The sequence below is a fragment of the Acanthochromis polyacanthus genome, chromosome 21 (assembly GCF_021347895.1).
Source record: "Acanthochromis polyacanthus isolate Apoly-LR-REF ecotype Palm Island chromosome 21, KAUST_Apoly_ChrSc, whole genome shotgun sequence".
In the NCBI taxonomy this organism is placed as follows: domain Eukaryota; kingdom Metazoa; phylum Chordata; class Actinopteri; family Pomacentridae; genus Acanthochromis; species Acanthochromis polyacanthus.
The window spans coordinates 31,463,517-31,486,851 of NC_067133.1; the positions used below are offsets into that span (position 1 = coordinate 31,463,517).

The 23,335-nt window shown below is 43.4% G+C and overlaps 2 protein-coding genes and 2 long non-coding RNA genes across 6 annotated transcripts in view; 2 read left to right on the top strand and 2 right to left on the bottom strand.

Annotated features, from left to right (window-relative positions):
- Positions 1-2,021: 2,021 nt before the first annotated feature.
- Positions 2,022-3,640, top strand: LOC127531570 (uncharacterized). Its single transcript, XR_007938695.1, has 2 exons — positions 2,022-2,737; positions 2,840-3,640. It is a non-coding gene; the product is annotated as an uncharacterized LOC127531570 (long non-coding RNA).
- On the bottom strand, positions 3,636-4,863 carry LOC127531572 (uncharacterized). The gene is made up of 2 exons (XR_007938697.1): positions 4,685-4,863; positions 3,636-3,973 (listed from the first exon to the last, which is right to left on the bottom strand). It is a non-coding gene; the product is annotated as an uncharacterized LOC127531572 (long non-coding RNA).
- A 120-nt stretch (positions 4,864-4,983) lies between these two features.
- Positions 4,984-6,622, top strand: LOC110967513 (uncharacterized). The gene is made up of 2 exons (XM_051941186.1): positions 4,984-5,157; positions 5,521-6,622. The coding sequence occupies exons 1-2, from the start codon at positions 4,984-4,986 to the stop codon at positions 6,325-6,327; spliced, it is 981 nt and encodes a 326-aa protein (XP_051797146.1). The 3' UTR covers positions 6,328-6,622.
- Positions 6,623-10,216: 3,594 nt separating this feature from the next.
- cog1 (component of oligomeric golgi complex 1) overlaps positions 10,217-23,335 on the bottom strand; it is a 33,627-nt gene continuing 20,508 nt past the window's right edge. For 2 of the 3 annotated variants that reach the window (XM_051941167.1, XM_051941166.1), the window contains exons 9-15: positions 22,699-22,845; positions 20,239-20,400; positions 18,925-19,049; positions 16,550-16,658; positions 15,265-15,374; positions 13,799-13,877; positions 10,217-10,412 (exon numbers count right to left, since the gene is read on the bottom strand). In XM_051941167.1, coding sequence (XP_051797127.1) covers positions 10,284-10,412; positions 13,799-13,877; positions 15,265-15,374; positions 16,550-16,658; positions 18,925-19,049; positions 20,239-20,400; positions 22,699-22,845 — 861 coding nt within the window. In that variant the 3' untranslated portion in view covers positions 10,217-10,283. Of the gene's footprint in view, positions 10,413-13,659; positions 13,684-13,798; positions 13,878-15,264; positions 15,375-16,549; positions 16,659-18,924; positions 19,050-20,238; positions 20,401-22,698; positions 22,846-23,335 lie in introns of all 3 variants that reach the window. The other variant, XM_051941168.1, reaches the window with a different exon arrangement.

A 23,335-nucleotide genomic window follows, 5' to 3' on the forward strand; every position in this document is an offset into this window, starting at 1 on the left:
TTCCTGGACAGAAAGAGGTTCTGAGGTAAGTGATTGTTCTGGAGCTTTCTGGACAGAAGGAGGTCCTGAGATACATGATGGCCCTGGGGCTTCCTGGTCAGGATGTTCAGACGATCCCTCAGGCTCGATGTCTGGAGCTCCAAAATGTTTCAGAATTGCTCCTGCAAAGACAAAGCTCATTAGGTTATCAAGCAAAAAATAGATCCTGAGTACATATTCTATTTTATTATTACAGTGTTGTTGCAGTAATACAGAAAATTAATCTGTTTTTATATTAAACATTGTGATGTACAGTGTCCCTTTAAAGTTTTTACCCAGTTACAAAGTTGCCACTTTTAAGAGTTTTCTGCATTAGTTTACAAATAGTACTAAAGTAATAAAACTAAGACAAATGAACCACTCCCACAACAGTCTAAAATAAGAATAAAACACCATGCCTAATATTTATAAATCACTTAAAACACACTAATCAAACACATTACTTGTATTTGTTTTTATTGGTTTAATATTGTTTTATTATTTGTTTTATTGGTTTCATATTATGTAGTTATTTTTATTCATATGCTTTAATTTTATTGGAACGTACTTTGGTCACTGTATGCGTTGTAAAGGGCTCTATTAAATAAATGTTGATTGATCAATTAAAAAACAAACATTTAAAATAGTTCTTTAAATTAAAAACAAAACAGTAGCACAGTTTTAATCAGAGCCCTATACAATACACACTAAACTTAGTAAATTAATTCTAACTCATCATAAAATAATAGCCGGCAGCAAGCTAACATTTAGCCCTTTAAGCTTCAGTCAATTCCAGTCATTTTCAGTACAAAAAAATCGCTAATATTCTATTTGTAAATAAAAATATGATGAGAAATACAGGGAATATTGGACGCGCATCGCGAGGTGCATTTCCTTGAAAACGACCGATTCGTGGATTTTATACCGACTTCAGGACATGTTTTGGACAAAATAGTTTACTGGCTTGTGTCGTCTGGATGTCCAAGGTTGGATTATGGCCGTTTTTTGTGGAATATTTTCATCTGTGTGTAATAATGAACCCGGAAATGTGAGTCGCGCTGTGTACGTTGAAGCCGTGTATAGAGAACGGATGGATGGATATTTGTTTTTGTCGGACAAATGTGTTTTTCTCACCCGCTGTGGTAATCACATCTGAAAGTGGTTTATACCGGCGGATTCATGAGAATCTAAGCTTTCCATCGGCGTATTGTGTTTGTATAATCGCGTTTGCAGTTTCAGACATTTAGCAAATGGCTTTATGCAGATCTCAAAGTGTACCGCGGGCGGGACACTGAAGCGCAACAGGCTAATAGCCGGCAGCAAGCTAACATTTATCCGACACTAGCTAGCTGGCAAGTGGGAAAAAAACGGCGTTTCACCTCCACCTCTTCAGCCCACATCACCAACAAATGACTTACCTTTATCCTTTGAATGTTCTTCTTCCTCAGTCTTCTTTTTCTTCCGTTTTTCCGCACCGCTGGGATAATTTTTTGATGCCATTATGGTTTGTTTTGTTAATCCTCTCACTAATGAAGTCAATCATTCCCATCATACCTGTCGGCGGGCCGCTACGTGACGTCACTTGCTGTGTGACAGTGCGGTCCAACAGACTAATAATGCCACAAAAGCACCAGCCGCAGCTTATCATTGCAGTTTATTTTATTTATATCCGTTTATTTTTAAGCATATAAGAGGTGTAATGAACACAAGAGCTAGCTACAGATAAAAACAGAACATTTTAATTATGCTCAGAAGAGGTTGAACATGCAGCTTTGGGGCCCCCTGGTGGCTTGGGGGCCCTAGGCATTCGCCTAGTTGGCCTATAGGAAGAAACGGCTATGGTCATGTGACCACGTAGCAGTCGGCTCGTGACTGTCGGCCATCCGTGCAATTTTCAGATGCGTGCGTTGTCGTGCGGGAAAATCGCATGTCGTGGACACATGGCATGTTTTTTTGTTTTGAGAAACTATTTTCTCCGTGTCAGTCCTGGGGCCTGTTTCACGAAGCAGGTTTATTGAAAAATCTGAGTTTCCTAACCCTGAAATGAGGGTTCGTTTCACATTTCTCGTTTCATGAAGCGAGGTAACTTAACCCTGAGACAGAGGGGTAACTCTAGCCTGTTTCACAAAGAGGGGTAACTTCAACTCTCGGTCAGTTACCGCAGTAACAGACTCTATGACTCTAACCTGGTCACCAGCAGGTTTATCTGAGAAAACCTCCAGTTTCTCTCCGTCTCCGCCCTCTTTCAGCCACACGCTGTTTCATTTCCTCATTCATTCAGTCAGTAAGCGAGCGAGTTTTGGCGTAGAACAGCTTTTATTAACGATCCAGTGGATAAAGGAGCAGCATTACTGCACAGATCATTAAATATTCGTCGGTAGATTGTTATCAGACCGAGCATAAATGTTCTCGCATTTCCGGACAATTATCGGTTTGAGCGGTACCGTTTCATAATCGTTTCAAGTCCATAATCTACATCAACAACCTAATCCGTCCTTACATTTACATTACCAACCAGTCATGCTCTCACATCCAGCAGATATTGTGTGTTGCGCTGCGGTTCTTTGCAAATGAAAGTTTTTATATGATGTCGGAGATGCAGAGTAAGACAACTGTATGGAGGACAGTCAGAAAAGTTTTCCTGGCTCTGAAACAACTTTTACTCGTCATTGTGGACACAAACCTGTCAGAGCATCAAGGAGGATCCACAGGATTACAGGTGAATGATGTAGAGATCTGTTAAATTCATTTTAAATCATATTCTGTTAATGACATTGTGCTGCAGCCTCAGACTGGGATCAGTCATTTTAATTTCTTTTAGGATTTCCCAGTGTGATTGGCTGCATAGATGCACACACATCCCCATCACAGCTCCCTCACATCATGAACAGGAAGTCCATTCACAGCATAAATGTGCAGGTAGGCTACAGGTAGACTGACTACTGTTTCTAAATGTTAAAGACTGCATCATAGTTCAACATCTGTCATTCTCTGCACTGTCCAGATCAGATGTGATGCTGCATACATCATTTCTAATGTGGAGGCCACGTGGTCTGGGTCTGTTCATGACTCCAGGATTTATGGAGAGTCTAACCTGAGCAACAGACTGCAGCGTGGTCAGCAGCATAAAGATTTTCACAATAGAATTCTCTTGTCTCCCTCCTTTAATATGCTCTGATGTATCCACTATACATTACAGGAGAGTTTGATGGCCTTCTGCTGGGTGACAGGGGTTACCATGCCAACCCAGGCTGATGACCTCATACCCTGACCCTGAACCAGGCCCCCAACAGAACTTCAACCGGACTCACTGCAGGACCAGAGCCCGGGTGGAGATGACCATAGGCCTGCTGAAAGCCCGTTTCCAGAGCCTACGTCTCCTCAGGGTGACCCCTGAGAGGGCCTGTGATATTACTGTGGCATGTGTTGTTCTTCATAATATTACCACTATTAGAGGAGAGCAACACCCTGCCCTACAAACTGAAGACCCAGATGATGAGCCCATCCACCTGCAGCTATCCAGGACAGCAGAGCAGTCAGAGACACCGTATGCAAGAATCACTTTAGAGTTTAAGTCTCCATCATCACCACCACAGCAAATAAAGACATGATACACATTTCATTTGCTCTTCTTTATTTCCTACAAATAAAAGATAGTTCAGTTCATGTTCCAGTAGTTAACATAATTCACCTGTGACCATCACCACCTCTAACTTGTGCTCCAGTATTTCAGTTTCCAGATCTGCCCTCCTAATCTGTTTTTTTGATTTTTCTCAGCAAATGCAGTTTGTAAATCTGTTTTACTGATAACTGGGAATACATAGAGGACATTCAATTCTACAGTTGCACATGAATTCCACAGAATGAAGCTCTGGTGTTTCCTGAACATCCATCTCACTGTGTCAGTCTGTGCAGTGGAAGCTGAGGAACCATCCTGCTGCTGTCCAGCCATGCTCTGTTAAAAAGGATGAGAATGTGCAATACTTCAGTGTAGGCTAAATGTCACACTCTATATTCCACCCAAAATGTGAATGAGAAGAGAACTATCAGTAACATCCTCTGTATGCCTTTCTGGATCCCCCTCTGTAAAGGCAGCAGACACAGTTTCATCCTCTTCATCCTAGATCAGTGACATGTTTCAGTAAACTTAAACTACCATTTGGAGAAATCTGTGGAGTGTTGCCTACTTACAGTTACAAGGTGTGTGCTGTGAAGGAGCCAAAAGACAAAAAAAAAGACACAAAAGAAAACTAAATAATCATATATATATATATCTATATATATATATGCATCTTTTATTCCACCGTTTTACAGACATCTGCTTTCTTTCTGTTGGCTGAGCAGAAGTCTATGTTAGTTTAAATAGGCTTAATTATTTAACAGGACATGATATGGATGCAGACATTTAGGCTATGTGTGGATAAAACAACTGCAGTCAAACAGCCACTTAATATTTAGGCTACTTTACAATGTAAAACATGATCAACATGAAGTACCTCCATGAGATAATGCCGAGGTCTGACCTGTTTGAACAATGTTTTTATATTTCATCTTAAGCTTCTCCCCCGTGAGATTTCCCCTAAATGAAATAACTTAATATTCTACCATTCAGACAGTTATTCCCTGTAATATTATTACGATTACAAAGGACTACATTTAAACTTACGCATTGATCCGGGCTGTTCTCCACGCCGTCTCTCTCTCTTTTGCAGCTGCAGCGGTGTTGCACTTCTTTCTAAAAACGTGTTCAAACTCGCCATATGAGCGCGTTAAAAACTTCCAGTTCAAAAACGCAGCCTTTCACTTCCCCGTTGCCACGGTCACTCGTCGAATCGGGGGCTGAATCCCAAACCCCCCCTACACACTCCCCCTCCACTACCGAGTGTCACTCCAAAAGAAGTCACACTCACAGCTGTGGAGGGCACCTATTATTGAAGGGGGAGGGTATAAATACGATCGGCAGGAATGGGACGCCCTGTCGCCTCACCGGAAAACGGAAGACGTCATCGCCATGGTAACACAAAGACGCCTACTGTCATGGCTGTAGCGCTGTGGCACAGGTTGCAACTAACAAGGATCGCTGCTGCTTCCAGAAGACGAAAGCGTCTTCGTTTGTTAGCCCTGCTGCATCAGCAAGAGGTAAATGTTGCATTGCAGTTTCATCTGTGTATTATGTAAAAGTGACAAAATGTGATGCTACAAAACTCCGTGAGGGAATACATTTAACTGTAAAATACGACTCCCGTCAGTTACACAAAACCTGAAATATCACATGAAATATGCACATAGGCTGCATCACCAAGTTATCATCATGTCAGCTAATTATCATGATGCATAAACTGTCTACCACGATTGCAACTGATCATGACAACCTGTGCTCACGTAACAAAATGGTTTACTGTAAGTCATTTACGTCATGATGACAAAATGTGACAAGATGGAGTTACTGATCAAACTGATATTTCTATATCCAGACAAAACAATAGTCTTTTCTCTTCCCAGGAAGGCACCATGCTGTATGTACAGCTTAATCCAGCTGTGCCTCTCCTGCGGCTGTACAGCAACCCAGAAGCCTGCCTGAAGAGAGATTTCAGACTCACCCGACAGTCTGTTGGCCTTTTAATGACATTAATTCGGAGTCCGAGGGACCACGGCTGGGGTCAGGAGCTGGAGGTCCTGGCATTCCTGTACAGCCTGGCACATGGCCTTTCCCTCTCTGTGGTGGCTCGTGCGTTTGGGATGCCGAAGTCCACTGTGCACCGGGTCATCCACAAGGTTGCCGGTGAGATAAAGGCAAAGATGGGTGCCATGATCTCCTTGCCCTCAGCAGATGAGCTGGCAAATATTACATGTGGTTTCTGCCGGCTGGGACAAAGTCCAGTGTTTGGCAGGGTTGCTGGCGCTCTGGACGGATGCCACATCTGCATTAAACCACCGGGCAATGAGCACCAAGGAGACTACCTGAACTACAAGCTGTTCTACTCCATCCAGCTGCAAGCAGTTTGTGACGCCACGGGGAGATTCCTGGACATATTTGTGGGCGATCCAGGGTCTGTCCATGATGCCAGGGTGCTTAGGAATAGCCCAATCTACACCCAGGCAATGCATCCCTCCTCCGGCTTCTGCCTGCTGGCAGTCGGTGGCTATCCCTGTCTGGAAACCCCAATTGCCATCATCACCCCTTACAAGATGCCCCTACATGGACGAGTCCAGGAGCGTTACAACCGCCACCACTCCAGGGCTCGTTCTGTAGTGGAGCGAGCGTTTGGGGTGATGAAGGCAAGATGGAGGGCCTCATTTTTTTTTTAAAGCTTTGGAGGTCAGCCCTGCCTTTGCTCCAGACATAGTGGCGTGTTGCGCATTTCTGCACAACCTCTGCCTCACCACGAATGACCTAGTAGAGCTGGAGGAGAACGTCATCCCTGATGGTGAGGTCCACGGCCAGCAACACCCACCAGGAGGGCAAGAGACAAGTGGCCGTCATATCAGAGACAGGATGGCTGCTGCTCTGTCCACCCCTGTCGTCCTCCCACAGCACCTGCAGGAGCATGATTACCTGTAACCCCCCCCCCCCCTTTTGCGTTTTCATTGAGAAAATAAAATTTGAGTTCACAGAATGACTCGTGCATACAACTGTTTATTAAAAAAAAACTGCTGGTCAGCAACAAAAATATGATCAGAACTAGGCCTCTACAAACATTGGGCAACTTAAACTTCATGTCACACAGCAAAACATAAATCCAGGAGGGTGGCGCTATATCTTTTCAACCATTTTCTCAAAAGTCGTGATGAACCTCTCATTCTGTGCTGTTATTTCTGTGTGCCTCCGCTCCTCCTTCTCTGCCTCCTGTCACAGAAAATCCATGACAGAGTTGGATTTTCTCTTGTGAGAGGAGGGAGGCGCCGGCGCAGATAACGGAGCAGGTGAGGGTGCAGGTGAAGGTGAGGGTGAGGGTGAGGGTGAAGTGGCAGATGAAGGAGCAGGTGAGGGGCCGGACAATGACGACATTGGGCTGGGGGAGGTGATTGTGACAGGGGCTGTGAGATGTCGAGGGTGCCTGGTCATCTGCATTGCCGGGGGGTGGGGGGTGGGGGGAGTATGGTTGGGTCTGCCAAGCATGATGCAATCAGCACAGGTGGAGATATTGAGGGTCGTGACCCCAAGGCCTCGTGCAGATCTAAATAATAGGGCCAGGTACTGGCAGTCTCCTCTGCTTGGTCAGTACCTGACCCTGTCGATGACTTTCTCAGTTCCTGGTGATAATTATGACAAATTATGGGATTAGCAGGCCTTATTCACAAACATCAGCCTCAGGTCACAAAAACATTTATTCACCTTATATTTCTTTTTTAAATTCTCCCACTTTTTGGAGGCTTGTTTAGGTGTGACCTTCCCCTCCAGGCCCATCTCCTTGATTAAAAACCTGACACACAAAAGTAATGAGGGGAAAACGTTTGCATTCACAATGACACTCAGATTGGCACACATTTAATGACACACAGTTGATGACACACATGAACTACCTACCACCATGCCTCCTTCGCAGCATTTCTCTTCTTTGTGAAGAGGGAATCATGTGCTGTGCGGAGCCGCACCAGCTGTTTTGTTTTCTCCACCATCCCTGTAAAAGCAGACAATCAGCAGGTAATGATGTAGGGGCTACATTCTGCTTAGAATAATTTGAAGTCATCTCACATGTTTTCCAATCCTATTATCTGGCATTTCAAATCCAACAAATGAATGAATGAATTAATTCTGTCAGTTGTGTTCAAATTTTAAGGTGTCAGGGGGTGCACAATTAAATCAAACGTCAGCAGAGAAGAAGATTTGTTTCTTTTGTTTTATCTTTTTTCACCACTCTTTTTGTGATGTTCTGTCAGTGTGAAAAAGGCGTGGGAGAAATAATGGACGCATGTGGAACTCACATCGATATGTTGTTTCCTCCTCCATTTCGACGTTGCACTTCCTGAAAAAGTTGTCCAGAGTGAGCATCGATGCAGACTCGCTATTTAAGGGCTGAACAGTCCACTCTCCCTCCGCGGTTTGGGACGGCCCGTAATATGGAGGACCCTCCACGGGAACGCGCAAACGGAGGGATAGTGTGTAGGGGTAGTGTGTAGGGGGCGGTTTGGGATTCAGCCGGGGTTCCATTGATGCTGTCTTTTCAGAGTTGCGGTGCACGCGCTTAACTCCAGGTCAAACTACTCCGAGTTAATTAAACCAACTCACATCAGCCGTTGTGAAACCGAAAACTCAGAGTTTTCTATCTCAGAGTAGATCGACTCAGAGTTGCAGAAGAAACTCAGAGTTTCTTGAACCTGCTTCGTGAAACAGGCCCCTGTTTCATTTGTTGAATTTACTCTTCCTTTGAAAACACTGCCTCTGCTCTGCATCCACCTCGCTTTGCAGGTGAAGTAGACGGCTCCACGACATGGCGAGTGATGTATGAATCACGCAACACTATGAATCAATAATGAAATTCATTGCCAACGCTTTTAATAATCGATTATTATCAATTTTATCGATTCGTTGTTGCAGCCCTAATATAAATACATATTGCTAAGTTCTCAAAAGAGAGACATTATTGTGGTTTAAGGTCCCGCCTCTTTGGCAGTGTAAAAACTTAAACCACAAAAACGTTTGTTTCATTTCTATTTATCTGCATTTTTCATCTGTCTGCTACATTCACAGATTACTGCAAACACAAAATGACATTATAGTGATTAGATTCAACATTTTATGACCTTTTTTTAAACTCAAGCACTTTCAGTGTCTTCTAAAGTGGTCTATTATGGGATGGCTGCACCGTTAGGACTGTGGTAGCTAACGTTAGCTCTGGTGCTAACAGCAACTTGTTTTACATTGAGGTGATCAGAAAACAAGCAGGCTTTTATCCAAGCTGCCATCAGGAAGAATTTTAGAAAACTTTCCTCCCAACGACCTCAATGCGTCTCATTCTTTTCTCTGTTCACCAAACCTCCTGATGTCAGTCCTGTGGATCTTCTTCACTGCAGACCATAGACCGTATGCTGCAGACAGACTTTAGCTTCATTAGCGCCACCTACTGGGCTGAAGTGTTCATCAGTGTTACCGGTGTGCCTTAATTAACACATTATGTTTTTATGTAAATAAAAATAATTTAACATAAAATATGATACAATAGAATGTAAATTATATAATACAATATAATGTAATACGACATGGATCAGTGGGTAGAGCGGCCGTCTTGTAACTGGAAGGTTGCTGGTTTGATCCTCGGCCCGTCGTGTTCATGTCAAGGTGTCTCTGAGCAAGACACCGAACCCCTGTTTGCTCCTGGTGGGTCGTGGTTAGCGCCTTGCATGGCAGCTTCCACCATCAGTGTGTGAATGGGTAAATGTGATGTATCATGTAAAGCGCTTTGAGTCCCTTGCAGGTATAGTAAAAGCGCTATATAAATACAGACCATTTACAATAAGCATAATATAGCTAACATAATATATAACTGAGATATGATTTGCTTCCATAGAACCGTCCTCAGCTCCTCAGACTATGGAGTGAACGTCGTACATCTGACAAACTTTTATCAACTTTCCTCATCATCCAAACTGATCAGTTTGTTTTATGTTCATTTTTGACCCAACAGATTTTGTCATATTTCTAAAAGGTCAATATTAATCTATGAAATAACCAGAATACATGTTTTCTATGAACAGACTCGTGTTTCAGAGATTCCACCATAAATATCAGAGCTCTAGGAGTCATTGGAAACTTCATAAGACACACATTTGGTTTTTGATCAGAGTAGAACACAAAGTGATCTCCTACAGAGCAGGATTTATTTCTCCTCTCTGGACAAACTGTCCTGACATCTGAAGGTTGAGATGTTTAGTGACGGACTGACCAGTGAAAACATGGATGATTACTAAAGTATTCAGAAGATGTTTCAGAGAGGATAACTGTGGTTCTGTCCTGTGGAGATACGTCATCTCCTCCTCCAGGAACACTGAAGTCCAAAGGGAAGGCTGTTAGCTGAGCTGCTCTGCATGGATCAAACATCTTCAACCTACGAAGACCTACCTTAGATTAATGACCCTCAGACCTCAGCGAAGTTCTCGTACCATCTGCAGACCTCTGGTCGCTAACTGATGAACCTGAACTACTGTATGTTCAGATTCATTCATAAATTATGTAAAATAAATGAAATCACACAAGAGGTGTTTCTCAAAAGACAAAATAATGTTTACTGTTTGTTTCTGCAAAGGAAAATGAGAAATGTGGAGGGTTATTTGGCCATGCCAGACAGCCAGCTGAGCTTAAACAAAGAAGGAGCTGCTGAGTCTTCGTCCTGATCGGCCAGCTGTCTGAAGAGGCTGCCCGGCCGGAAACCATCGTCTGCTGAGGACTGAGGAGTCTGAGGAGCAAAGACAAACATCAGTCACCACTCATCTCTTCTAGAAAACCATGACAACACCTGGTAGATCTAACTCTGAGAGGAACCCTTCTGGAATCTGAACATCTCAGCATCTCCAGGGTTCAGAAAAGTCATGAAGGGAAAAAATCTGAAAATAAATTCTCCACTATCTACAAAACCACAATTGGTTCTAACTAGCTGGATCTCTTCCATGACATTGAGAGAGTGTTAACAGAAAAACAGTCATTCTAGAAGTTTACACAATCATTACGTGGATTTTTATTCTTAAAAGATGCTAAAACATTCACTGTGTTCATTTACTGGATAGTTGGTCTAATTCAAAACCAAGCCCTGGAGACACGTCGCTGATTTTTGATTCATGTAAATCGTTTACTGTCACCTTCTGTGTTTTACCACCAAAAACTGATTTAAAGAGTAATGATCTTACATTTTTTAAAAAAAAAGTAGACTTCTATTTATTTCTCTGTAAACTGGAAGCTCTGAATCAAACCCTGAACACATCCAGACACACCTGGAGAGTCTCTACCTGTCAGACCAACAGGAAGCTGATTCTCTGATTATAAATGTATTGAGCTGTTAGGGCATCTGACTGATAAAAACATTTAGGATGAACTCAGAGCCATGGGACAAAAACATTTACATCATTTCAGATTTTTTAATCTGTTAGTATCCACAGCTACAGATTCAGACATTTAATCCATTTGTTTTCTACAAATTCAGCTCAGAAAGATGAGTGATAGTCTGGTTTTATTATTTATGTTGGAGATTGTTAGGGAAAAGGCTTCTCTACGGCTTACAGGATATGATCCAGATGCAAACATCTGCCAGCTCTGTAGAACTGAAGCTTCTGTCATGAAGCTTCAACAGTCAACTTCTCCTCCTACTGGTGAATCTGTGAGCGTTTATTTGGGTCTATAACATGGAGCTGAATGGTAAAACGAGGAAACATCAGAGTTTCCAACCCAAGATGGCATCCACTAAAGAACGTTTACAGAGGAAACCAGAAAATATCCACATTTAAGATGCTGCACTCAGAACTAGAAATGTATTTTCCTGAAGACTTCACACATTAATGACTAAAACAGCCGGTGGATGTTTTATAGGGTCCACTACTGATTTATTCTGGTTGCAGGTCCAGTAGACTTAGCATCAGGAAAGGTTCAGGAGAACTGGTTGCAGGAAGCTGCTAGCCTAGCCTAGCCCAGCTCAGTTGAACCATCACATGATGTTTATTGATGATGGGTTCATTCTAACCTGAGCAGCATCAAGACGTCTGCTGTTCTTTTACCACCACTAAAGACAAACTTCACTCCTAAAGAGCTGATTTCAGAGCAGGACTGGTCCACTGGACGTCTGCTCAACATCCTTCAGTAACTAGTCTGATCCTGAGTTACTGTAGGAGCCCAAACAGAGCGTGGGAGATAATAATAACAACAACTTTATTTCAGAAGAACAATCACAAAGTGCTTTGATCAGACCGAACTGAGGTCTGAACTACAAACTAAATGAAACCCAGAGTCGGAGTTTTCAGAGTCACAAATGTGGTTCCCAGTTAACCTGCTACATCTCCATGGTAACCATGGTAACCAATGCTGATCTGAACATTCCTAAAACCTCTGAATGAAGCGTTACAGCATCCCACTGGATGCATCCTGTTACCATGGAAACTTGTGTGTATCCAGCTGTATCCGTTTTAATGTCTGATCTGTTTAAACTTCTGGTGCTGCAGCTGATAGATCACTGATCATATCATTGATCATCTATTGGTATTTATTACCAGAATATATAATCAATAACATTAATTTATCTTTGATTTCTCCACATCCTTCATTATGGGATGGTGTCAGACCTGCTGATGCGCAGCTCTCAGTGGTAAACTAATAATTATACAGGGTGTCCCAAAAAAATGTATACACTCCTTAAATAATTGTAAACTCTGTATTTATTATAATTCGTTTAATTTAACATGTAAAATAATTTACAAACATCATTCTATTGTTTTGTCACCGCCTGTTCTCAAACTGACTGTTCTGGTCCAGACACTGCCGACAACACGAAGCGATGGAACAGCACACGTCATGAAACAGCTGCCTTGGTATCTGTGTGCATTCACGTTCAGTGGTTCCTCTCAATTCAGTGACTGTTGCAGGTCTCACTGGTAGACTTTGTCTTTTAGGTATCCCAATAACAAAACTCTACAAAGGAAGAAAGAGTACTGGAAACATTTCAACGAAGTCCGAGAAAGTCTGTGCGGCAAGCTAGTATGAGGTAGGCATTTCAAAATCATCTGTCCATCGCATCATGAAACGTTGTCAATGGAAAAGTTACATTCCAAGGTTAGTCCATGCTCTTAATGACGATGACCCAGACCAAAGAGTACAGTACTGTGAGTGGTACTTGGAACGATGTATAGAAAATGCACACTTTCCCACAAAGATTGTGTGGAGTGATGAGGCCACATTCAAAAAATTAAATGGTTCCATTAACGAGACTTCTTTTTATGGGGATACATAAAAGACAGAGTCTATACAATGAGACCTGCAACAGCCACTGAATTGAGAGCAACCATTGAACATTTATGCACACAGATACCAAGGAACTGTCTCATGACGTGCTGTTCCATCGCCTCGTGTTGTCGGCAGTGTCTGGACCAGAACAGACATCAGTTTGAGAACAGGCGGTGACAAAACAATAGAATGATGTTTGTAAATTCTTTTACAGGTTGAAAATTAAACAAATTATAATAAACACCTAGTTTACAATTATTTAAAGAGTGTATACATTTTTGGGGACACCCTGTATATAAAAACAGAACTATAAATATAATCCTGCTTACATGAACTACAGATTTTTACCAGAAATCTTCACTTATGTCTTTGCAGTTTCAGAGCTTTTTAAATTTCTCTGCTCATCATGGCTGTCTGATATAAGAACCTGACCTTCTGGACTGAAGAAGGTCCTTTGTGTGAAGAAGAAAAGCTGGTTGGCAAAGTTCTAAACCACTGTTGTGATCCCAACATCTCTGACTGGGTTTATGATTTGTTCTAGAGAAAGTCTGGATTTACCAGACCTGCTTCATAGGTCTGACAAATCAGTCTTCCATACACTTTAGTTTCATTTAAACCAGCAGAAACACATTAATGAAGCACTGCCACACTCCACCAGAGCTAAAGCACCGCTAACAGTCCAACCAGAGCACAAACTGAACCCAGACTGAGGAACTTGCCTGGTTCTCGTTCACTCAGAAATGCTGCAGAGTGTAGAACAAACAGTGGAAAATGAAAATAAATCATCCTGAAACTGCAAAACTACCATGTTTTAAAATGACGAGAACAATCAGATCAGATCCCAGATCAGTTACTCACCAGCTGGAGAGGAGGCTCGGAGCTCCTGGAGGACTTGGATTTCCGTACGTTGGACATGCTGAGAGGCAGCAACCCAAACCTGCAGAGGACAGAGCCGTCAGAAGCTTCCTGGTTTCATCTGACAACTGCAGCTTCTGCTTTCTGCTAACCCTAAAATACGAAGCCAGGAAGTTCAGAAATGGTTCTCCTCCAACTGGACCAACGGAAAAACACTGTCTGATCCATCAGCAGGAGCAAGAGACACTTAATAAAGTCATACTGAGGACTACCTCCACCACTGGTGAACGTCCAGAGGTGGTCAGATGTGTGGATGAAGTACAGCTGGCTATTATCAGGATATTCCACACATCATCAGAACCAAGGCACTGGATCTGAACTCATTTCATATTAAAAAACTACCAGTTTAACCGACTTCAGGACACTTCTGATAGTTTGAAAATGTACGTCTGGATTACAGAATCAATCAGCTGGTGTTTTAGAGCTGGTTCTTTAGAGCTAGTTTAAATGCTGTCCAGACGGTGGATCTTACGTTGTAATTATTCCTTCTGTTCACTGTGATTGATCTCAGATCTCTTCTTGAAATGCTTTAAATGGATAAGATCCAGTCTTTGTTTTTTCTTCTAATGTTTCGTAGGTCAGTCTGAGTTTCCAGAACACAGATCCAGTGTACATCTTTCTACAGTCCTGGAGTCATTTCCAAACACCGGGAAGCTAAAGTCAGCCTCTCTCAGAACGAATAGGAAAGTTTCAGGAAACCCGGACTGGATCTTCTGACTAACTGGACGGAGAAGAAGCGCTTTTGTTATTGAAGTGAAAACAGATGAAAGTGGATGTGGTGTTAATCTCACTTCTTTGTTGACTGTTGACTAATATTTAACAGCAAAAACCAGAACAAACTGACATCTGACCATATCCTAAATTCCGAGAAAAGCCCAAAGAAAAAATACTAAATGAAGTCTAATGGAGGAATGTCACATAAAGAACATTTTTATTCCACATGAACATCTGACCAGAGAGATGTCCGTCTCTTCAGAGCTTCAGGTCTTTGAAACAGATTTGTGTAGAACAATAACTAAGGATGTCCTTTCGTCTAGAATGAGCAGACAAATAATCAGGTAGAAAACCCATTTAAGGGCTCAGGTTAGTCACCTGTAATGAAATTTCAGCCTGTTTTGTATTTTTCCGCTGAGCTCTGGGATGAAACAAAACTGAGCCGCGAGTGGAGCTGTGACCTGTCAATCAGAGTGGCCACGCCCCTCATTTGCATACTTTCAGTCGAATGTTGAGTTCAACAGCTTAGAGCTTCACAAAGTCAGCAGAAACCATCTGAACATTTACAAGGACTGACTGTTAGCCGACCTGAAGGGAACCAATGAACCTGCAGCTTTTAGTACTTCTGTTGTTTTCATCCTTGATGGAATAAATGCGGGTTTAAAATCGTAAACGAGTCCTTCAGTGGTGCCGACCTGATCTGGCTGCTGGCCAGAGGCAGGATGTTGAACGGCTCCTGGGAGTTCACACTGCTGCTCCGTAACACGAACTGCTTCTCTGAGCCGGTCAGCAGCCCCAGCAGCACCTGTAACCCAAGAAAACCCAGAAAACCCGTCAGCACGGAGGAAACACGCCTCATACAAGGGTTAGGGTTACCTGTAGACAGCAGCAACACCTGAGACTACAGAAGACACTCATTTAAAATATGTAATGAGGCGTGTAATAAAGCATGTAGTAAAACCTGTAATAAAACATGTAATGAAAAATTTAATGAGGCATGTAATAAAACATGAAACAAAACATGTAATGAGGCATGTAATAAAACATGTAACAAAACATGTAATGAGGCATGTAATAAAACATGTAACAAAACATGTAATGAGGCATGTAATAAAACATGTAATGAAAAATTTAATGAGGCATGTAATAAAACATGAAACAAAACATGTAATGAGGCATGTAATAAAACATGTAACAAAACATGTAATGAGGCATGTAATAAAACATGTAACAAAACCTGTAATGAGGCATGTAATAAAACATGTAACAAAACATGTAATGAGGCATGTAATAAAACATGTAATGAAAAATTTAATGAGGCATGTAATAAAACATGAAACAAAACATGTAATGAGGCATGTAATAAAACATGAAACAAAACATGTAATGAGGCATGTAATAAAACATGTAACAAAACATGTAATGAGGCATGTAATAAAACATGTAACAAAACATGTAACTAAACATGTAATGAGGCGTGTAATAAAACCTGTAATGAGGCATGTAATCAAACATGTAACAAAACATGTAATGAGGCATGTAATGAAACATGTAACAAAAAACATGTAATGAGGCCTGTAATAAAACATGTAACTAAACATGTAATGAGGCGTGTAATCAAACATGAAACAAAACATGTAATGAGGCATGTAATAAAACATGTAATAAAACCTGCAATGAGGCATGTAATAAAACATGTAATAAAATATGTAATGAGGCATGTAATAAAACATTAAATGAGGCATGTAATAAAACATGTAATGAGGCATGTAGTAAAACATGAAATGAGGCATGTAATAAAACATGAAATGAGGCATGTAGTAAAACATGAAATGAGGCATGTACTAAAACATGTAATGAGGCGTGTAATAAAACGTAATAAAACCTGTAGTAACGCGTGTAATGTGAATTAAATTCTCCTTCCATGCTCATCAGGCTACATGGACTCTGTTATCCGGTTCTGTGTCATTGTGAACGTACTGATGTCCTCTGGGACAGGCGGTTCAGGTTGGCGTTCAGTGGAGGCGTGAACACGTCTAGGTCAAAGGGGTCGATGAAGCTCTCCAGCCAATCACAGATCTCGTGGAATCTGGAACACATGGTGCAGCTTTTTAGCAGCTTTTACGGAGTTTTTCTACACTGTAGGAACAGGATCACTAAGTTAAAATTAAAAACACTGTTAATAAAAAATAGAGTACAATCTTACAGCTTCCAATGAAGCACAGGTTTCTAAAAATCTCGGGTGAATGGTTTCTGCCCTCCGGCTTCCTTCTCTGATTATTCACAGCAGCTTCCAACAATCTGCTCACAAGTAGGATTCTGGATTTTCCTATAATTTCAGTCTCTGTGTGTTTGTCGTCTACAACCTGGTGATGCCATCATGTGACTGCTGGACCAAAATAATAAAGTCTGACAGTTCTTCAGTGCAGCCATCAGTCCCAGACTAAAAGTTAAAGAGGTCGAGTCCCCCGACATGCTGTCCCCCCCTCATACCGACATGCTGTCCCCCCCTCATACCGACATGCTACCCCCCCTCATACCGACATGCTGTCCCCCCCTCACACCGACATGCTGTCCCCCCCTCATACCGACATGCTGTCCCCCCCTCATACCGACATGCTGTCCCCCCCCATACCGTTCCCCCATACAGACATGCTGTCCCCTCCATACCGTCCCCCCCATACCGACATGCTGTCCCCCCCATACCGACATGCTGTCCCCCCCTCATACCAACATGCTGTCCCCCCCTCATACCGTTCCCCCATACAGACATGCTGTCCCCTCCATACCGACATGCTGTCCCCCCCATACCGACATGCTGTCCCCCCCTCATACAGACATGCTGTCCCCCCCTCATACAGACATGCTGTCCCCCCCTCATACCGACATGCAGTCCCCCCTCATACCGACATGCAGTCCCCCCTCATACCGACATGCTGTCCCCCCCATGCCGACATGCAGTCCCCTCCATACCGACATGCTGTCCCCCCCTCATACCGACATGCTGTCCCCCCCTCATACCGACATGCTGCCCCCCCATACCGACATGCTGTCCCCCCCTCATACCGACATGCTGTCCCCCTCATACCGACATGCTGTCCCCCCCTCATACCGACATGCAGTCCCCCCCCATACAGACATGCTGTCCCCCCTCATACCGACATGCTGTCCCCCCCTCATACCGACATGCAGTCCCCCCCCATACAGACATGCTGTCCCCCCCTCATACCGACATGCTGTCCCCCCCTCATACCGACATGCTGTCCCCCCTCATACCGACATGCTGTCCCCCCCTCATACCGACATGCAGTCCCCCCCTCATACCGACATGCAGTCCCCCTCATACCGACATGCAGTCCCCCCCTCATACCGACATGCAGTCCCCCCCATACCGACATGCTGTCCCCCCCATACCGACATGCTGTCCCCCCCTCATACCGACATGCAGTCCCCCCCTCATACCGACATGCTGTCCCCCCCTCATACCGACATTCTGTCCCCCCCATACCGACATGCTGTCCCCTCTCATACCGACATGCTGTCCCCCCCTCATACCGACATGCTGTCCCCCCCTCATACCGACATGCAGTCCCCCCCTCATACCGACATGCTGTCCCCCCTCATACCGACATGCAGTCCCCCCCCATACCGACATGCAGTCCCCCCCTCATACCGACATGCTGTCCCCCCCTCATACCGACATGCTGTCCCCCCTCATACCGACATGCTGTCCCCCCCTCATACCGACATGCTGTCCCCCCCATACCGACATGCTGTCCCCCCCATACCGACATGCTGTCCCCCCCTCATACAGACATGCTGTCCCCCCCTCATACCGACATGCTGTCCCCCCCTCATACCGACATGCAGTCCCCCCCATACCGACATGCTTTCCCCCTCTCATACCGACATGCTGTCCCCCCCTCATACCGACATGCAGTCCCCCCATACCGACATGCTGTCCCCCCCATACCGACATGCTGTCCCCCCCTCATACCGACATGCAGTCCCCCCCCATACCGACATGCAGTCCCCCCCTCATACCGACATGCTGTCCCCCTTCATACCGACATGCTGTCCCCCCCATGCCGACATGCAGTCCCCCCCATACCGACATGCTGTCCCCCCTCATACCGACATGCTGTCCCCCCCCTCATACCGACATGCTGTCCCCCCTCATACAGACATGCTGTCCCCCCCTCATACCGACATGTTGCCCCCCCCATACCGACATGTTGCCCCCCCCATACCGACATGCTGCCCCCACATTAGCCTCCTCTAACATGTGTTGTCTTTCCCGGCCCTCTGAGGCACGTTTGGAAGCTCAGGTGGAACTGTATTTAAGGGGACGGTACCTGGGGTTCTGCAGGGATCGGGAGGTTTTGCCGTCCTCAGGTCTGCTGCCCAGCGTGGTATTTAGGTAACGAAGGTCAAACAGCAGCTGCAAGGCTCTGTTCTGAGTCATGGGGAATAAACCCTCCTGGAGGGCAAAGGGCAAAAGAAAGCAGAGGAATACATGAACCAATCTCCATCATATCTTAAAGATCTGATAGTACCTTATTATCCTAGTAGAACTCTTCGCTCTCAAACTGCAGGCTTACTTGTTGTTCCTAGAATTTCTAAAAGTAGAATGGGAGGCAGAGCCTTCAGTTATCAGCTCCTCTCCTGTGGAACCTGCTCCCAGTTTGGGTTCTGGAGGCAGATACCCTCTCTATTTTTAAGACCAGGCTTAAAACGTTCCTTTTTGACAAATCTTATAGTTGGGGCTGACTGGGTGACCCACAGGGGTTCGGCTTGTGTCTTCATTGCACAGCTGACTCCCTCTTGGACGTCCCTTCGTTCTGCCTCTAGTCATGCTGCTATAGGCCTATAGGCTGCTGGGGGACTTCTCTTGACGCACTGAGCCCTTCTCTATCTACCTTTACATTTAATATGTATACCGTTATTGCAGTACATTCACTCTGTTTCCCCCTGTGCTATTTCTCCGAGTGTCCCTGGTCCCAGAGCTGGATGCTTCAGATCTGCGGTCGATGTTCCACCAGCTGGTCCAGTCTCCATCATGTCCACTGTGGGATGCTGCTGCTGACCTTGCTCCAGCCCTCTGCTTCCAACTCCCCTTTTCCACCAGTCAACTCTGCATCGCCTTCACTATACTGTTATGCTAACTTACATACTGTTTGAATTTTACTGCTAGCTATATATGGAGTATGTTTAATGTCAGAGCCGTACATCATCAGAGTAAACTATGAGTCAGTTTTCAATGTTAGCTTATACTTTGTCTGTGTCACATATCCTGTCATGCATGTATCCAAATGTGTGTTGTGTTTTCCTTGCTTTCCCACCCCTCCCTCTTCTCCCATCCCTCCCCCTTGCCCTCCTCTGTCCCTCTCAACCCCCCCGGCCAGCAGGCAGATGGGTCCCCCCTATATAGAGCCGGGTTCTGCTTGAGGTTTCTTCCCTGTTAAAAGGGTGTTTTCCTGCCACTGTCGCCTTTGGGCTGCTCTGGGGGTCAGGCATTTGGGTTCTGTAAAGCGTCTTGAGACGATTTGACTGTAATTGACGCTATATAAATAAAATTGAATTGAATTGAATTGAATGAAGCTAATGGTGAGCCCAGTAATTCCTTTGTCCTCCTTTTTGTCTTCTCTAATGGTTCCTTATCTACGTACCCGGTTGCCGGCCTGCTGTGTGAGGCTGTGGTAGTGGTCCAGGACCTGGGTTAAACAGGTCTGCAGCAGCTCCTGTAGAGTCGGCCTGGGCAGGGCGTGGCCACCGACCCTGTTCACCTCCACACACAGCTGGAACAGCAACGACTGCACAAACCAGGATGGCTGCCGAAGACAGAACAAGGCTTTGTGTTAGACCTGAGAGTGGAATCCTTCCTCTCTGTGACACTGGAATCAGACTACAGGAGTACATTTTACTCTCATTTCACTCCTTCTGACACTGCAGAAGAAATCTATCAGGGATGTTGGTTAGAAACAATATTCAGCCCAGATTATAGGTAATGAGAAAGCTTTCCAGAGCTCATGTGAAAACATCTGAACTGCACACGGACTCATCATCTCCAGCCCTTGAGGCTTGCGCAACTGTGTGTCTGAAAATAGAGAGAAGAATGCACAGTGGGCTGCTCGGCTTATTTTTTGGAAAAAAATTAATATCTTGGCTAAAAATCATCCCCTGGTAGTGATTGAGGGATCATTTCAACCGCAATATACTTGGGAATACATCTAAAAAGATATCTTTAAATTATATTAAAAAGTTAAGGCTGCAGGGAGATTTTTCTAGACATACATATTTATTGTTACTTTTGTGAGTTTCAAGTGATTTCAGTGAGAATTGTGGGTTTTTCCTTCTTTAAGTGAGGGGTACCAACAATTTTATCCACGTGTGTAAGTGTAGGGTTCCACCGAAGGAATTTGGTGATTAAACGTAAATTTGAAAGGCGAGACATGATATTGCTTTCAAATGTTTTATTAACTAATTCTATGCAGAGTAAATGAGTACTTTACAAAAAACATAACAGTGAAACATGAAGTTAGTTATCCTCCATAGGCCTATCATAACACAGGACATAAAGGCTTTTCTCTGAACTTAACCATGTAACCTAATGAATTATTCACAAAGATATTACTTAAACTACATAATGTCACGTTCATTGGGTGTTTATCTCTGTTGGGAAATTTCCTACAGCTAATACTTACTATGAACAGAATACCATCTTTTACTATGATCCATGCAGTACAAGTAAAGATAAGTGCATTTTGGTTCTCTAAACCAAAACGAGTTCTGCAAGCTATTTCACTGCTCCATGTAGTTTTGTTTTAATGAGAAATACAAAAATGTGAATCCTTAAAAGGAAAAATTGTGACAAAAAACTGGAAAAATCTACCAAATTTTTAATGAAATCTGCCCTAAATTGATGCCTTAAATGACCATTTTCAAAATTTGAAGGCAGTTGTTACACTTAGAGACATCTAGAAGTCTTTTTATACTGCAAAGTATGTGTATATTAGAAGTACTACTTACAATTTCGATACATACGTGTTAACATCAATCGCCCAAGGTCCACACAGGGGAACTTAGACCTTCTTCAGTAAAATTTGATCTGTGAGAGTTGCCATAAGCCAGATTTTCTGACACTTGTATTTTTCAACACCTGACATCCTATTCTTTCAGAAAATATATACTTTCCCATATCTGGCTTCTGGCAAGTCAAAATATTCTGGGTGGTACATGAAAATAGTCTCAGAAAAAAAAGTGAAACTTTACTATATTTTTTCAAACTTTGCAGAAATCTTCTAAATTTAAGCAATTAAGAAAATTTGGAGCAGGTAAACCTGAATATTGTTAAAATCTCAGGTAAAAATTATTAATTTCTCAAAAAGAAATAGAATGAAAAGCTCAAATATCAATTTTTTTACAGACATTTGAAATTGCCGCCTTTTTTCAACCTTATGCTACTTACGCTAATTGGACGCCTGTGGAATGTGTCATTTCCTGAGACTCAAACTGGCCTAACTTTTTAAAGAATAGACCGTTTGACTTGATTTTTTTTTTGTTGAACTGGATTTTTATTCTACTATAAGAAAAACAAAAACAAAAGCAATTTGGAGGGGGTCAAATTTTCTAGATTTCCATGTCCCAGCCCACTGTGGAATGTTTGTGAAGTTCCTCCTGATGTGCATGATGCAACCTGATTCCAGAATCCGTTACTAATCAAAAAATCCAGGTTTCGATCCCAGCTAGACCAACATTTAAAAAAATTAAAATTACAGAGTGTGAATATCTTGGATAGGTGTTTCTAACTGAATTTCCTGTTTTAATAAATAGTTTTCTTTTTAGCTTTTTTCCCAGAATTTATAAAAACTTTTAATTTAATTTAAATTAGAGATTAACGTCACCAAAAAATAATTATTAATAAGAGGGCTAAAACCTGTTGCCTGTGCTTTCATCATGCCAGTGATACGGCTTGATGCTTTTACCTCACCTAACCCTACCCCCTTTCTTGAATCTTAACCCCTTTACCTAACCTTACTAACCCTAACCCTATCCTACCCCTAACCCTCTAAACCCTAATCCTACTTTTACCTAACCATACTAACCCTATCCCAGCTTTAGAGGCTGACCTGGACTGGAAGACGGATTCTGGATGTGACGCTGCTCCCTGACTCAGCCTCCTCCTGGATCTCCAGATCTTCCCAGTTGGTTACTGTTGTTAGAATTTCTCCAGCAGACTCAGCCTGTAGTGCTGCACCAAACTCATCCAGCAGCACCTGTCACAACACAACACAACTCAGCAGGTCTCTAGAAGCATGAAAGCGGTAAATTCCTCTGTGAAGAATACTGAACATACATTACTAACATGTCAGCAAACAGTTCTCCCATCCAGCAGACAGGTTCACATCATTAACATTTGTCTGTACCTGATTCAGTATCAGGGTTCTCGCCAGCGCATTTCAGCGTAACGGCCCGTTACGCTGTCATAATGGCCTGTTACACTGTCTAACGGGCCGTTACGCTCAGTTTAAAAGATTACGCTGTGATTAGGGTCGCTATGCCAGCGCATTTCAAAGATTAGGCTGTTATGAGAGTGTGTGGCTCCGTCATGAGAGAGGGAGAGAGAGCAGCGTGTGTGTGGGAGAGAGGGGGAGGGAGGGGGAGAGCGAGTGAGAGAGACGGGCAGTCGGTGCAGTCGGAGGAGGACAGAAGGTGTGTAGTTGCTGGTTGGCGGTACTGTGCGGTTCAGCCACTGTTTATAGACAA

What these genes read in the sequence shown, in the direction of transcription:
- LOC110967513 (XM_051941186.1), top strand. Translation starts at nt 4,984, where the DNA reads ATGGGACGCCCTGTCGCCTCACCGGAAAACGGAAGACGTCATCGCCAT. An exon ending in CCCTGCTGCATCAGCAAGAG is followed by an intron (nt 5,158 to 5,520) that starts GTAAATGTTGCA and finishes TTCTCTTCCCAG; the next exon opens with GAAGGCACCATGCTGTATGT.